This window comes from Maylandia zebra, linkage group LG11 (assembly GCF_041146795.1).
Source record: "Maylandia zebra isolate NMK-2024a linkage group LG11, Mzebra_GT3a, whole genome shotgun sequence".
Taxonomy (NCBI): domain Eukaryota; kingdom Metazoa; phylum Chordata; class Actinopteri; order Cichliformes; family Cichlidae; genus Maylandia; species Maylandia zebra.
In genome coordinates, this window is record NC_135177.1 from 36,650,768 (window position 1) to 36,666,047 (window position 15,280).

Genomic DNA, 15,280 nt, shown 5'->3' on the forward strand with positions numbered 1-15,280 from the left:
AGATGTCTCAGCTTGGGATTGCGTCAGCGCTCCCCTAAAAGAGAGCGAGGAGCAGGGCTGTCGGCTTTGTGAGACAGTTTGAAAACTTACAGTAAGTGTTGAAAGATGGCTGCAGGGTGATTTGGGTCCAGGTTCATGTTCACTTCTGATTAAATGAAGGTGGATCATCAGCCTGAAATGAAATTATGACAAAAAATCTTTAAAAAAACAAATGAAGTAAAATTATGAAGAAGAAAAATAAAAGTGTCACCATTTTTCTTTTTAAACTGACACATTTGACATGAACATCCTGGATTATACTCGCAGGACTTTGCTGACTGTTTGAATAACCCCTGAATAATCCAGCCTGCTTATTAATTCATTGTGTGTCTTTGTTTTCTCATGGTGAGTCACGTTGTTTGACCCACGTTCCCTTTCACTTTGTGATTTTAAAGTAGCTTTTCCTTGGAAATGAGGGTTTACAAGCACTTCACTTTTACTGCAGCTTTTTGTGGTGGGCACGAACGTGATGCAGCTCACTCAGTCATCCTGCTCGGTTTGCTGTGCACTTCTGTTCAACATTACTCTGATTCAGCGATTAATCAGATCTGAGTGATGATGAAATTACATTTAAATTTGTAGAGGAAACGTTTCAGGCTGCTGGAATGCCATGTCGTCATTTTCCCTGCTTGGATGTGATTCTTTGGAAGTCTGAGGCTTTTAGCTTCATAATGTTTCAGACAAACACATAACAACCCCGTGTGTCTCTGCCTCTGTGACCAGGACCTGTCCCCTGCTATTCTTACACTGAAGCACACTCTTACACTCTCTTTGTTTTCAGGCCACTGCAGCTGTGTGCGAGCACTTCGGCTGGTGGCTCCTCCGGGAACGTGAAAGAATCCAAAGACACACAAAAAGATGCAAAGCAAGCAGAGAGAGACTCTGTCGCTAGAAAAAACCCAAAGTGAGACAGAAAGACAACGAGATGTCGACAGCGCACACAGAGGCAGTAGCACAGGATGCTCTCGATAAACATCGATAGCAGGACACCGGCAGCTTTTGACGGATGTTATTTTTAATGTATTCTATTTTGTTTTGTATAGTATGATATTATTTCTAATCTTATTCTATTGTTGCTGTTCTTCTGTTTCTTAATCTTTGCTGCTCTTAAATTGTAACCGTGATCAAAACATTTCCCACTCGTGGGACTAATAAAGGTTTATCTGGTATTAATTTTCCTGAGGTTTCTCAGGAAATAGAGCTTCTGTTTTTCACCCAAAGTAGACACACTGCAGTGCAGTCCTCCAAGCTCCGGGGGAGGTTTACTGAACAAACAGTAAAAAAAAGAACCGGGGTAACAAAGGGCTTCTTTTTTATCCTGGGTCCTCATTCAGCCACAAACACATCAGGAGTGGAGTTGATGGAAATTTGGGTTCAATGTTTTGCATCAGGACATTTCAGTTCATTATGGTAGAGCAGCTGAAACTGTCTCGTCTGAACTTCATTTGATGCCGTTTGTCTAAATAGTAAAAGCAGACAAAGACTCGCAGCAGAAGAGAGCCAGAGATGAAAAATAACTCAGATCACATGCAGTGAGTAAAGAAGAACTACTCATGTGCATCATGAGAATCCCCGGCAGCCTGCGTCTATTGCAACATAACTAAGGGAGGATTCAGGGTCACCTGGTCCAGCCCTAACTATATGCTTTAGCAAAAAGGAAAGTTTGAAGCCTAATCTTGAAAGTAGAGATAGTGTCTGTCTCCCGAATCCAAACTGGAAGCTGGTTCCACAGAAGAGGGGCCTGAAAACTGAAGGCTCTGCCTCCCATTCTACTTTTAAATACTCTAGGAACAACAAGTAGGCCTGCAGAGCGAGAGCGAAGTGCTCTTGTACTGCACTGGAACATCAAAATAAAACAAAATCACAAACTATTCAACATTTCACGAGGAAATCTTTATTATCAGATTGTTAATTAGCAGCTAAATGAATTTCTTTTTTCTTTTGCACACAGATTTTTTTAAGGTTCTGGATCAGCTGCAGTGATCCACAAACATTCGGGGCTCCGATTAAAGTCTGCGGCCCCGGAAAGTTTCCAAGCGGCTCCGTTCCATCCAGACTGTCACCATCAGGACGCCATCTGCTGGTTTTATGGTCCCACAAATGTCTCTGTGGGGTTTTCATCCACAGTAGACACACTTCCATGCAGTCCTCCAAGATGTAGCGCAATGCTGAAATTACATGATGTGAGTAACTGCCTAATGTCGACTGGTCTGGATACAAGAGGGAGTGAAAAAAGAGTTTAACGGGAGAACCGTAGCATAAAGTTCAAAGAGCGAAACAAACAGGCTGCAGTGACACTCTCAGTTTCAATTCAGCTCTTTGTGTTTTAGAGCTTGACTTTTCTCCGTGGCTAGCTAACGGACCAACAACAGCACAAAGACAGGCAGACGGGCCACGCCCGCACGGGAGCTTCCTCTGTGGGACCATGAAACCAGCTTCAGGTGTCAGCAGTGATGTCAGCGTCTGGGACGTCACGTTTAGGTCCTCTTCCAGGTGCTGTGTTTGGGAAATTTTCCAAACATTTCCTTCAGCTTCACAGTCTGAGGTCACTTCCTGTTTCTCAGGGCCTGCTAAGAGTTCCCAAAATGCTAAGCAGCAGCAGCAGCGTGAGGTGAGGTCGTGTGTGCCCTGCAGATCCAACCAGCAGCAGGTGAACCCCCTCCCTGTCTGGGATCATGGTTTGGGCATCCTGCAGTGCACTGACAGCGGCCATGCTGGAGTTCAGGTCTCCGCTGGCGATCAAGTCGAACACGCAGGCCTGATAGTAGACGTCTCGAGCTGGAAGCAGAGCCGCGCAGTGGTCCTCAGCGCTGATGGCGGTGGACATCAAAGGGTCTGATGGTGGTGGGTGAAGCGTGTTGAGTCTCTGGGAGGGGGGGCAGCCCCACACGCACAGCTGGAGGTCCTGCTCAGGCCTGAACGCCTCAACGACGCCACGTGGCGAGAGGACTGAGAGGCCGAGCGAGCGGCCGCTCTGACGCACCACCAAGACCGTGCCGACGTGCACCGCTCGGATCTCGGCGTGCCGGCCGGGATTCAGAGACCGAACCGTGAGGCTGCGATGACCTCGCCACTCGCCGCTCCACATCGAGCCGTCAGCGAAGGCGGCGGGGACGTTGTCCAGTTCGGCCTGGTACAGCTGCTGGTCGATACACTGACGCCAGTTCTTGAAGATGATGGTGATCTGAGAGGAAAAAGAAGACGTTAAATGCCGTTTTCCATAATAGCTCTGTGATTATTTTCATTTTGGGGTCGTAAATGTTTATTTCTGCTCACTGTTACATTTTTATTTGCTGTTATTGGGACATTTTGTCAGTTTTCAGCATGTCTGACATTCATTTCTCTCTTTTCACAGTAAACTGCATTTTGTGCACTGGGCTGTAGTTTGAGCACAATGCGACGGCGCTCTATCGGTCAGCCCTGCAGCAGACTGACGGCATGCAGGGTGTACCCCACCTCACCCTCTGCTCGGATCCCCCCCCCTGACCGTAAGTTGAGGTTTACATGAGAAGCTGATGGTGCATTTGACTGCTCCTGTAAGTGTCAGCACTCACCTTGGTGAGAACTGTGGCGTACATGCCTCCCCTGGCTGGTGAGCTGGTGGCTTGTACGTACAGATACTCATTGTCAATGAGAGGCCACGCCCCCGGAACGGCACATGTGTGGAAGTCATTGTTGAAAGTTCTGATGTGCGGGTCTCCGAACACGCTGCAGTGCAGGTATTCGGGTGTCTGCCCCTCCCTGCTGAAGAAGCTCCTCTCATACAGGCAGGTGTCCCCCGACAGCGTTTCAGCAGGGGGGGCCCGGGGCTGTGCCGTGGGCCCGACCCGGGGGCAGCGATGCTGGATGAGCAGATCTTCGATTCCTTGGACCGCAGAGTGGTAAGCGAGGTCACCACGACACGCTCGCGACAGCCTCTTGGTGCACATGGCGTACGAGCGCAGGGCGCTGCAGTAACCGGCGTTCGCTGCCTGCCTGCTGACAGCTGCTGCTCCTCCTCCTGCTGCCCCGCCGCCGCTGCCACTACTGCTGCTGCCCAGGTCCAGCGTTGCAGCCACAAAATCCGAGTTACACCTCAGGATATGACAGGAAGCTGTAACTGATAAGAAGGAGAAAGTGTTTAGCATAAACAGGCTTACGGACACTCGAACTAGGGCTACCACCATGCAGCAGTTTTCACATTTGCCTGATCAGCAAATTCTGGAAGGAGATACAAATCCCTCTGGAATTGCATCAGGGAGAACATCAGAACTGCTGTGGCAATCCTTTGTGAATAAAGGAGAAGCTCAAAGTAGCTTCTTCTTATACGGGGTTGACCCTGGAGACACAAGTGGACACTGGAACTGCAAGTTTTGCCACGTCCACATTGACTTTTAGACTTTTACCGTCACAGTTCTGGAGGTTGCTGAAAACCAGCTTCATGCAAGTGAAGCCAAATAAGGAAAAGCTATCCTGGGTGTACTGAACTGGCTTCCTAGTTTAGTCTCCAGGAGCCTGTAATACAATAATACTGCAGTCTCAGCATTTTCTGGACTGAAATGATGTGAAGAATAAATATAAAAATACATTTCAAATGTAGGACTAGCTTACTTTGAAATTTGATTTGGTAAATGGTAAATAGACCAGACAGGTCGCATCACTAACAGAGAGAGAAAGACAACAATGGGCACTCACACTCACACCTATGGACAGTCCAGGTCTCAAACTCTCGGCCGCGGGTCACTTGCAGCTCCCTTAACCTCTACTTGGTGTGAAGAAATTTTTTTTAATCATTATTCAAAAATTCTATTAATATGAAGGCAATATGAGCAGAGTGCTACAGGCATGGGCAGTGTAGTCCGTGCTGCAGGGAGCATGGACTGCTGTTATGTGTCTGTGAGCGAGGGAGGGAGAGAAAGGAAAAGTACGAGCTGTCACCGAGCAGAAACGGGAGCTGGAAGCATGTAAATATAATAATAACCTGCAGCCAAGAAGAGAGCCTGACGAGCCCAGCTGTAAGTAAGCTGTTAAGACTCGACTGTACACCGTGTTCCTGTTTTCCTCCGAAACAATAAGCAGCCTTTCAACGCCTCTCTCTGTCTCTCGCTAGCAAAGTTGACCCAGACAACAAAGTAAAGCTAGTTTTCAGCTACGAGCCCGACGTATTAGCCAGAGGTCTCTTTACTACCGTGGCGATCGTGGCTCAAGAGTTGGGAGTTCGCCTTGTAATCGGAAGGTTGTCGGTCTCGGTCGTTGTGTCCTTGAGCAAGACACTTCACCCGTTGCCTACTGGTGGTGGTCAGGACGGCTGTGGCTACAATGTAGCTGCCATCACCAGTGTGTGAATGGATGGATGACTGGATGTGTAAAGCGCTTTGGGGTCCTTAGGGACTAGTAAAGCTAGTAAAGCGCTATACAAATACAGGCCATTTACTATGGCTCGGAGCCGCGCACCTGTCTGAGGTACAGTAAAGTACAAACATGTTGAGGGATTGGCTGTGTTAGTTCAGATTAATGTGTACACTGATGTCTGCATTTTTATTTTGTTAAGTACGAACAAAATGATAGAAGTGCTGCCACGAGGAGAAGGAGCTTTGTTTAGTTGGTGGACCAGTGAAAGGCTTCAGTTAGTTGAGAAAAGGAGTGAGAAAACAATTCACGTTTGCAGTTTTGTCGTGTTATACAATATTTGAAATTTATTTGAAGCAAACAAACAAAACACTACATTTCAGGAAATATCAGTGGGTGGTTTCTTGTTTGTTTGATTTTTTGTACTACTTAAGCACTAAAGTGGTCCTCCAATGAGATGACGGTGCCAGCAGCGGCCCACGGCTCATTTGAGTTTGAGACCCCTGGTATAGAATCACCATTAACCTAACCGCACTAACTGCATGTCTTTGGACTGTGGGGCTGGGAGAGGACCCGTACATGCCACACAAAACAAGGATTTGAACCCAAGACCTTCTTGCTAACCACAGCGGTTTAAAACTCTTTACTGCTTGCAGTTAAATTTAAAAAAACAACAGGCATACAGACACATCTGAGCATCTAAGACAAAGACTGTTTGGGATGCATTTCCAGCCATACATCCGTGTTTGATGGATCTTCCAGGAATTCTGCTATTTTCGGGAGAACTGGTCAGCAGGTGGTGCTTTCATACATGCTGATCTATGACAGAGTCTGCTCTGGAGCAGGTGTGGAGTGGTGTTGTTGCTCGGAAAGTCCGAAAATTCTAGCAAAAAATAAATCTTCAGGAGAAAAACACAAGCTTTTAAGAATCCACTGGCACTCTGTCTCTCTAATGGGAAGCTTTTATTTTGAAGGCCCTAAGCTGCTGCTAAAGACTGATACCTGAGACATGCATTGATTAATGCTCAGCTGAAAGGCTGCTGGTTAAAAATCCATATTCTTACATGTTGGCAAATAAATATTTAAAGGATCAAAATAACAGTTTGTGGTTATTATCGCTAATGGCTTTCCACTTCCTGTTGGGCTCTCAAGATGAAGAACTCTCCTGTTTTGTCTGTAATGTACTGGGCAGTCTTTTGTTTATCTTTGTGTGTGTGTGTGTGTGTGTGTGTGTGTGTGTGTGTGTGTGTGTGTGTGTGTGTACCTTCAGGTAAAGAAACCTGGATGAGCAGCAGAGTCAAGTGGATCCAGCACTTCCACAGCAAGGCAGCCCAGAGCGCCATCAGCAGGCTCACAGCAGGTCGTTCAGTCAATCAGCACCAGTCTGAAAAATGCCACAGACATGTGCCACACTCACCTGTTAGCAGCCAAACCCTGTAACCCGCCTCCACTTGTAAATGAGCTGGTTCGTTTGCTCTGATAAGGATTTCTGATCATGATGATGCTCTGAGTGGGAACTGGTACCTCTCTTCCCCTCTCATGATGCTACTCAGCATGATTCACTGGCAGGCTCATGTGATAATTAAATATTACAGTCCATCAGTGATTTCACTGCACATGAGTTCATCTGTCTGATTGCAATCATCATTCTCTTTAAAACTGATCATCAGAGTTCGTATTAATTCTGTGGTTGACTGAAACCAGTCACTAACATAATTTTGACTTCCAGGTAGGGGTGGGCGATATACACGATATATGATAAAAACGATATAAATTTGGCCAACGACAGAGATTTTGACTATATCGCTCTATCCCGATAGCGCATGTTGATGACGTCACCAAGCGGCGCCTGTTTTGGTTGAAAGCATCGCAGCGGCTAAAACCATTATCATCTGCAAATTATGGCGGGCGACAGTCATAGCAAAGAGGTGAAGCACTTTTGAAATGTGGGGAAAGCCAAAAACTGCGCTTCCTCCACTTCCGTAACATTGATTCATTAATGTTGAATTCTCTCGCAGCTGTTCTGTTCCCATGTTGTTGCAGTATATTAATAACTAACCTCGTATTGTGGATGAATGATCTCAGTTGTTCTCCTGACTGAAGTTGCCCCGTGTACAGCATCCTGCTATGCGATTGCATTTGTCCCTGACCACCAGAATCCCTCACGTTAACTTTTATCGAGTGGAAAAAAAGTTGGCTTCATCCTCCAGCTTCACTGTGCTAATGTTATGCTAACATAGCTGTGTCGCTAGCAATCACGTAGCACAACATTATATACCAGGTAGTCCAACTTCAGTAACCCTGCAAACCCACTGCTGTTTAGTTTCCTGTCTTTATGTTAGAAGTGATAACAGAGCTGTACGTTTGAATTAGTTTCAAAAATCTGCAGCCAAAATCGGTCCGAGGTCAGTAAGCACAACCAGAATTCATACATAAGGAACACTCTCGATTTTTGAGAAAATTAAAGGATTTTAAGTCCTTATAGTGTGGAAAATACGTTATACAGAAGAAAAGAATATATTGCGATATATATCGTTACCGCACGTGCTTCAAATTATGTCGCGATATGGCTTTTAGGCCATATCGCCCAGCCCTACTTCCAGGCATGAATCCCTCCTTTCAGCCTTTTTGTCTCTGAGTTGGACATCTTTTATATAAACTATTCATGTGAACAAGAATTCAGATAGACATAAAAAACAAATGCACTGGGATGTCATGCTTGGAGAAAACTCTCCTGAGTTTCTCTGATACACCGGCTACATAGGGGATGACAGTGTTGTTGAGTCTGTCGTTCTTATCCTCCCTCGCTGGTGTCTGATCTTCTCTTCTGATGCACAGAAAAGAAGATGACGACATCCTGGTGTACTTCAGACCCAGCAACACACTCAGACAAAAACTGGTTCACCCGAAAGACAAAACTCCTAAACACAAACTTCACAGGACAAGACTCAGCAGTCCATCTGCATCTAAAGGTCAAAGGTCACTCTTTCGAGGATGCCAATGTTCACATTTTGGACAGAGAGGACAGATGGTTTGAAAGAGGAGTGAAAGAAGCATCTATGTCCACTGTGAGCGACCATCTTTGAACAGAGGCGGGGTTTACGACACCAACTCTCTGCCATCTATGATCCAGTTTTGAGATCCTCCCAGACGCCTTAACGCCCACTCACATCCTGGGCCATCTGACCTCAGGAATTCACATGATAGGGTGGGGCCAGGTTTCACAATGAGCTCACCTGATTGTAACCCACACCCATTTTCACCCCTTGGCTCATGTGATTAGGTGGAGGATCATCAGAGGGTCCTTTGTCCCTCTGTGGGGGGAAACTCCCACTGGGTTTAAATCTGGGACTCTCCACCATTTGACCTTAGAACTGAAGAAGCTTCTCAGATGATAGTCATGTGCTTTTTGTATGCGCTGTGGTGTTTTTTTTTCTGTTCTCAAACTGATCTCCCTGTTGGAGCTCAGTCTGGGGGGAGTTCTTTTTTCTCCTCGTCTTTCCTCATGTTGTGCATTTTCCATTATTATACCTCTCTGACCTGATCGTCTCCATGAAAGTGTGCTGACATCCTGCATCTGTGTGGTTCTCCAGCTGCACCATGGCACACAAAAAGGCACTTCAGAGGATCATTATTATGGCCCAAAACATCCTCTTCCCTCCCTGAAGGACCTGTGCAGCACTCGCTGTCTCAGGAGGACACGCAGCATCCTACGGGACTGCACACACCCAGGACAGCGGGTGTTTACGCTGCTGCCGTCTGGCTGGAGGTTCAGGCTGCTGAGGTCCCGGACCAACAGACTCAAGGACAGCTTTTACAACAGGGCGACAGCCCTAATCAATGCTAACAGCTGACCTGATTGGCTACATCCCTGGACTTTTTGGGTGGGCAATAACAATAACAATAATAATGTGCAATAAACTTTCACTCACTCTTTTATTTTTTATTAAATCATTACTTTTTTTGCTCAAACCTTTCTTGCACTTGGACAAATCCACTTAAATTCCTCTGTTGTGTTTGTTGTGCTTAGTTGTGCTTATGCCAGCGTGGGACATTTTCCAGTTCCATTGTACTATTGTGCTAAGCATGACTGTGCAACGGAAACAAAGAGTTATCTTATCCTATTCATGAAAACCTCAGGAACGGAAGAATGACCAGTTCCTGTACTGTGAGTCAGCCACCAAAGACTCCTCTGTGAAAGTGTCCCGACTTTTACAGCAGAAAAAAACAACACATTTTGAGCCTTGTGCAACAATGTTTGGGGCCTTCGGTGTGAGTTTCCCCCCCTCTAAACAAATATACAGACGGATCTTTTCAAACAGCGATTCACACATCTGAGGATAAAACATAAGAGTCACATTCCTTTTTTTGACTTTCTGTGGAATCGTGTGACTGTTTTCTCACAGTAACACAGATGTGACAGAGCGCCACCATCGGGACCTTCAGCTCACCTGCATGATGCTCGCTGGAACCACCTTCTTCTCCAGGAGCCATTAGAAAACCTGCACACACAAATGTCACATGACTCGTGATCACCTGAACGATTCTTTAACATTTTTTCAACCCTTTGATTGATTTTTTTATGTCATGGTCAACTTAGCCGAAGCTGCACCGACACTTTCACTGTAGACTGTGACGTTCATGGATTCCATTCCTGTTACATTCTTTTATTGTCTGTGTAGTTTTTGGTTGTCTGCATTTTTATTATTAAACGTGTTTTTCCAGTCTGTGATTTAGATCACACTCTGGCAGATGACTGGACCTCCCCGAGTCTGGTTCCCACTGATGCCAAAGCGCTTTCTCATACGGATCGTGTGATTGTTGGGGTTTTCTGTTTACTCACCCGTGAGCTAACTGTTGTTGGCATTTGATTTGCTGGCTTGAAGGGGAGGGGCTAAAAACAGCTGTTTTCTCTGTTCTCTCCAAACCACATTTATTGTCCCATTTCTCTCTGTTAACGTTATTTATATGTTCAATGCAAATGCTGCTTAAAAAATGTAAGCAACTGATTATCTTTTGTTAATTAATGATGATTTATCACTTTTATCTGTTTCACGCTAGTTTTTGTGGAATAAAGAAGTTAAAGATGTGAAATTTGGTCAGAAGCTTTAATATGAGGCCTACCTGCTCAGAGTTGGTCCTCACTGATAAACTCAATAACAAAATTACTTTAGATCCTTAAATATCCTGTTTCTGCAGTTTCCTCCAAGTTAAGCAGATCTAAGTATTAATAAAAGAACGATAAATATTCAGCCCGAGTGATTCATTCAGGTCAACCTGCCTCCTTTTTTTCTCTCTGCGCTGTAAAATGGACTCTTGTCTGTTTGTCTGTGTTTTTTCCTACAGAACAAACAGCAGCGGTCAGTGGGCGGGGCTTACTGCGATGGTTCCACACAGAACTTTGCGGACCGTCGCCTACACGTCGTCCCCGTGTGCTGTTAGCAGGAGGCAGTGTCAAAAATACGTTGAACACCTCAATAAATGATTGATGTTGTTGCCTGTTCCGTTGGGTTTTAGCTGCCACCACAGATCAACCTGAAGGCAACTAGTTTGTTCAAAAACCTCCACAAACACATGAAGTCAGCACAAATGTGGAACTACTTCAGTGCTTCATAAAAGCAGCAAATAAGGAATAACGGTGTCACCAGGTCTGACCGGGAGACGCTAAGGCTGTGACTACAGAAAGGTGACCAGACTGCTCTCTGGAGTTGGTTACTGGGACACACACACACTTGGGAATGTGGGAATGAGGGGCCTCAGCAGGGGCCCCCGGGTAGGTTCCAAATATGTGACGCTGAACAGGGAGCATGCCGGCTGTTTCCAGCATTTCCAGTCTTTAAATTGAGCTTTGGGGGCTTGAAATTGATCCTCAGTCAATCAAAGGATTTATATAAAAACACTGAACTGGTCCTTTAAAATAATGACCAGCATGAACGGTGACAGACAGCTGTCAGCTGACCTTTAGCCCTCTTTAACAGCTGTGTGTGTGTGCGCGTGAGCTTGTTGTACTCGTCTGTTTACACAACTGCATGGTGAGGACTCGACCTCCTGTTGATAAGCGAGTCCCTATAAGGTGAATGATTAAATCTGAAGGTGTGTCCTCGGTTTAAGGTCTAATGCGATACATTAATATTAATATGCAACGTTAGGTCTGCTGCAAATGCTCCTGGTCAGCGTCCTGTGTTTCCAGTAATGCAAACATGACTGTGTGTGTGTGTTTTGGAGTGTGAGGCTAAATTTAAACCTCAGTTGCTCTGCAGAGTTACAGTCACACAGGCTTATAAATACCCACACACAATATGAGCAGTTTATATGTATGAGCACACACACACACACACACTGGGAATATTTTTTGAGCATGAGTCTCACTGGTCATACTGGTCACAGAATTCTACCCAGGCTGAGTCACAGGTAATTTGTTCGTGTTTCTCACGTTTTCATCGCTGGTGTCCGAATGTAAAACGTAACCTTTACCAACCCTCTAATAGCCATCAGAGTAACATCTGTGTGACCGGCGGGTTTAAAAATCCAAAGGATGTGATTGTTGTGCTCTTCAGTGTCTCTCGTCTCAGTGAGCATTACTAGCTGCCACTAACTTTGAAACAGGGTGAATGACTCTCTGCACAGAGAAAGCAACACTGAAGGGTTAGAGAGCTGCCCGCTGTGTTGGGGCACAGCTTAATCTATACCAGAAGCTTCCTCACGTTCTTGCCTTTCACAATAAAAGCAGTTGACAAAATGTACATTTTGGTGATACACAAATGAATAAAATGTCTTATGAAAGTACGCCAAAGCAGTTTACCTTAAAACTCATGATTAAAATAAGAATATTAAGAAATATAGTAATTAAAATTTTCTTGTCTTTGTTGTTGGACAAATGCACTAAAAACACTTTTGGTAAATAAACAGAAATAATTTGGATAAAGTCTTTGGGGAACTACTCTGGAGAAGTCAGACAATATCTGCTTTCATAGCAGTACTGTGGTGTGCTGCGAAATCACACGCAACCAGTTTACAGTGAAATCGCGTAACTAAAGTGTTTTCTGTTGGACAGCAGCTGCTAATTATTAAACCACATGAATTCACTTCTGCGAGACTGTATTCATCAAACAAAAAGTGAAAAAGTGTGTCAGGGTTTAACAATTACACCAACGTGATGGTGAAACTACAAAGAGTCTCACTTAAGCCATGAAGGCGATCGTGGCTCAAGAGTTGGCAGTTCGTCTTGTAATAGGAAGGTTGCCGGTTCGAGCGCCGGTCGTTGTGTCCTTGGGCAAGACACTTCAGCCGTTGCCTACTGGTGGTGGTCAGAGGGCCCGGTGGCGCCAGTGTCCGGCAGCCTCGCCTCTGTCAGTGCGCCCCAGGGTGGCTGTGGCTACAATGTAGCTGCCATCACCAGTGTGTGAATGTGTGGATGACTGGATATGTAAAGCGCTTTGGGGTCCTTAGGGCCAAGTAAAGCGCTATATAAATACAGGCCATTTACCATAGCCAAAAGAAGAAAAACATAATTCTATATTTTTTATACTTTTAGAGCCTGAAATGAAATTTGCTAGAGGTGTGAACAAAAAGTTTTCCATAATTCATATTACAGTCCAAAACTACATGTAGGTGGTTTCTTCAGTGTAAGAAAAACTCTGTTCTGTGACGTCTGGAAGTGTTAGAGGTGATACTAAACCATAAATATTCAAATGCTGCTGAAAACACACAATGATTTTATATTCTTTATGTTGAAGGTAAATTAGCGATACAGCCTCAGGTAAAATCCTAACAAATAATAATAAAAATCTGATCCAAGTTTGTAATTTTCTAATTATGTACTTTGTTTTTTGTCTCTTACCTTCTGCCGGTTCTGTCCGTCCATGTCTGCAGTTTATCGAAGGGAAATCGATCCGAGCTCCTGAACCTGCTGCTAAAGGTCTCGGTCCAAAACTCTCCTAGACTCGACTCAGATCTCAGACTCAGTCCAGGTTAGTGTCTGAGGATCGACCCACCCCAGGTCCTGGTCTGGAACTTGTGGTGCGTTCACACTGGGAGCTTCAGTTGTTCCTAAATAAGTCTGCAACAACCACCTGCTGCACGACAACTGTCCTCGCGGGCACACGCACACACACACACACACACACGCACACACACACACACACACAGTTTATTTATATTTCAGACCTCCATAAGTCAAACTCTATTTGCATCCTGCTGCTGTTTTACTTGCTGTTCCTTTTTTCACATCTTTATAAGCATGCATATGTGTGGCTGACATATGTAGATAGAGCATTAGATGTAGAATATGAAAAGTGGCTGCACAAGACTTTAAGCTTCTTTTTGTACAATGCAGTGAAAGAAGTATAATTTTACTACAGTACAAAGTGTTTAAAATACATTTTATTTTAAAGTAAGCTTTAACATTAACCATATGGAGTACGATATCTTTATTATGCAGATTAGTCGAGGAAGAAAAAGTATAAAGTGTTTTAATGTAGACATACCTGCTGCTAGGGGGTCAGCTAGCTGGGGACACAACAGGCCACCCCTGTGAGGGTAATGAGGGGGAGGGCCGGTGGTGCTGGGGGCAAACGCGGTTCCACGTAGCGGCAGCAGGGGGCAGCACTGTCACTTTGAGGATGCAGAAAATCACCTGCTGCTGTTTTAATGTCATCGTCATTCAGACTTGCGGCTGATGACGTCAGAGCTTAGGCAGGTGGGAGCTACAATCAAACACTGCGTCTGCAGGTAAACACAGGTGATTGGCTCCTGCTCCATCGGCCCTGGGTGAAGTTCTGCGAGTGTGAACGAGGATGTAAGCGAGTGCAGATGGACGCTGCCGCAGGGCTTCCCAGGTTAAGTTGTTGGCCCTTTAAGCGTGAAGCGGGGCCCCTCTACGCCTCACTGAGCAGCTCCCAGAGCCTTTGTTAGTGTTTAGAAGTGGGGGTTTGTGGGTGTGGGTGGGGGTTCGGATTAAAACCAGCACTGACTGACTGGGACCCTCCACAGACCTGAAACAACAAGGCGACATGGACAGGCAGAGGGAGGCTGCACAGAGGTGAGCTCTTCTTCGTTTTCGCTTTTATCACAAGAACCTGAACTCATCACGTCAGCATGTGACGATGATCTGGTAAAATCACGTCAGGAGGGAGAAGCGGAACCTTTTAAACACTCGTCATGACTCGCGTCTCTGTGAACCTCAGAGGCGAAATGTTAAACATCCAGGACATCCAGGAGCTCCTAACCGCGGATGGGTCAGCTGAATCACAAACAGCTGAAAGGAAACTCTATACCCGCCAGAAAAAGTGCGTTTTTATCAAACGCTTTTTAATCATCAGTATCTGAGTGGCTGCTCTACATTTTTAGGGGGGGGGGGGGGGGGGGGGGGGGGGGGTTCTACTTCATTAGTTTGTTATAATATAATTGTGATGGCTAAATGTTTATAAATGTTTATGTCCAATCGGAAAATGACTTTTTGCATTGAATATAAAACTCATCATTTTCTGTATAACATGTTCATTTAGTTTTTATAACATCTTTCGCTGGAAGATGTTTAACTAAAAGAACAAGTTGTTAAGTACAAGTGTATTTATCAAGGTACAAAAGTGCAAAACTTGTTTTCAGCTGTGTTTTTCCTCAGTGTTACCGTTTAAAATAAATTAAAGATAGCGACATGTGTTCCACAGACAACTTTAAAGAAAGACGTGTGTAACCTTCACACACACACATAAATCCTGTGAAGATCCCTTATGTGTCACATGCGGAATCGCAATCCTAACTTTACTTTTCTCTTATTTACCTGTAACTTTCTGTAAAGTCATGATAACTAATGGACGATAAATAAGTTATAAGTTGTATTACTGGCAGCTGAATGTTTTGTGTTTGGTTAAAAATTAAAAACAAACAAATAAAACCTGATAAATGTACAACA

At 44.9% G+C, this 15,280-nt stretch overlaps 1 protein-coding gene across 3 annotated transcripts; it reads right to left on the minus strand.

The window, feature by feature from the left end:
- Positions 1 to 1,916: 1,916 nt before the first annotated feature.
- LOC143421163 (hemojuvelin-like) lies at positions 1,917 to 14,693 on the minus strand. 3 transcript variants are annotated; one of them, XM_076890317.1, is made up of 6 exons: positions 13,854 to 14,693; positions 13,208 to 13,453; positions 9,819 to 9,869; positions 6,632 to 6,751; positions 3,594 to 4,132; positions 1,917 to 3,223 (listed from the first exon to the last, which is right to left on the minus strand). In XM_076890317.1, the coding sequence occupies exons 4-6, from the start codon at positions 6,708 to 6,710 to the stop codon at positions 2,600 to 2,602; spliced, it is 1,242 nt and encodes a 413-aa protein (XP_076746432.1). In that variant the 5' UTR covers positions 6,711 to 6,751; positions 9,819 to 9,869; positions 13,208 to 13,453; positions 13,854 to 14,693; the 3' UTR covers positions 1,917 to 2,599. The 3 variants fall into 3 exon arrangements, with proteins under 3 accessions (XP_076746432.1, XP_076746430.1, XP_076746431.1); XM_076890315.1 differs by having other exon boundaries at positions 3,594 to 4,138; XM_076890316.1 differs by lacking the exons at positions 9,819 to 9,869; positions 13,208 to 13,453; positions 13,854 to 14,693 and adding an exon at positions 6,892 to 7,667 and having other exon boundaries at positions 3,594 to 4,138.
- Between the last annotated feature and the right edge of the window lie 587 nt (positions 14,694 to 15,280).

What these genes read in the sequence shown, in the direction of transcription:
- LOC143421163 (XM_076890315.1), bottom strand. Translation starts at nt 6,710, where the DNA reads ATGGCGCTCTGGGCTGCCTTGCTGTGGAAGTGCTGGATCCACTTGACT. An exon ending in CCAGGTTTCTTTACCTGAAG is followed by an intron (nt 4,139 to 6,631) that starts GTACACACACAC and finishes CCTTCTTATCAG; the next exon opens with TTACAGCTTCCTGTCATATC. An exon ending in ACGCCACAGTTCTCACCAAG is followed by an intron (nt 3,224 to 3,593) that starts GTGAGTGCTGAC and finishes TTTTCCTCTCAG; the next exon opens with ATCACCATCATCTTCAAGAA.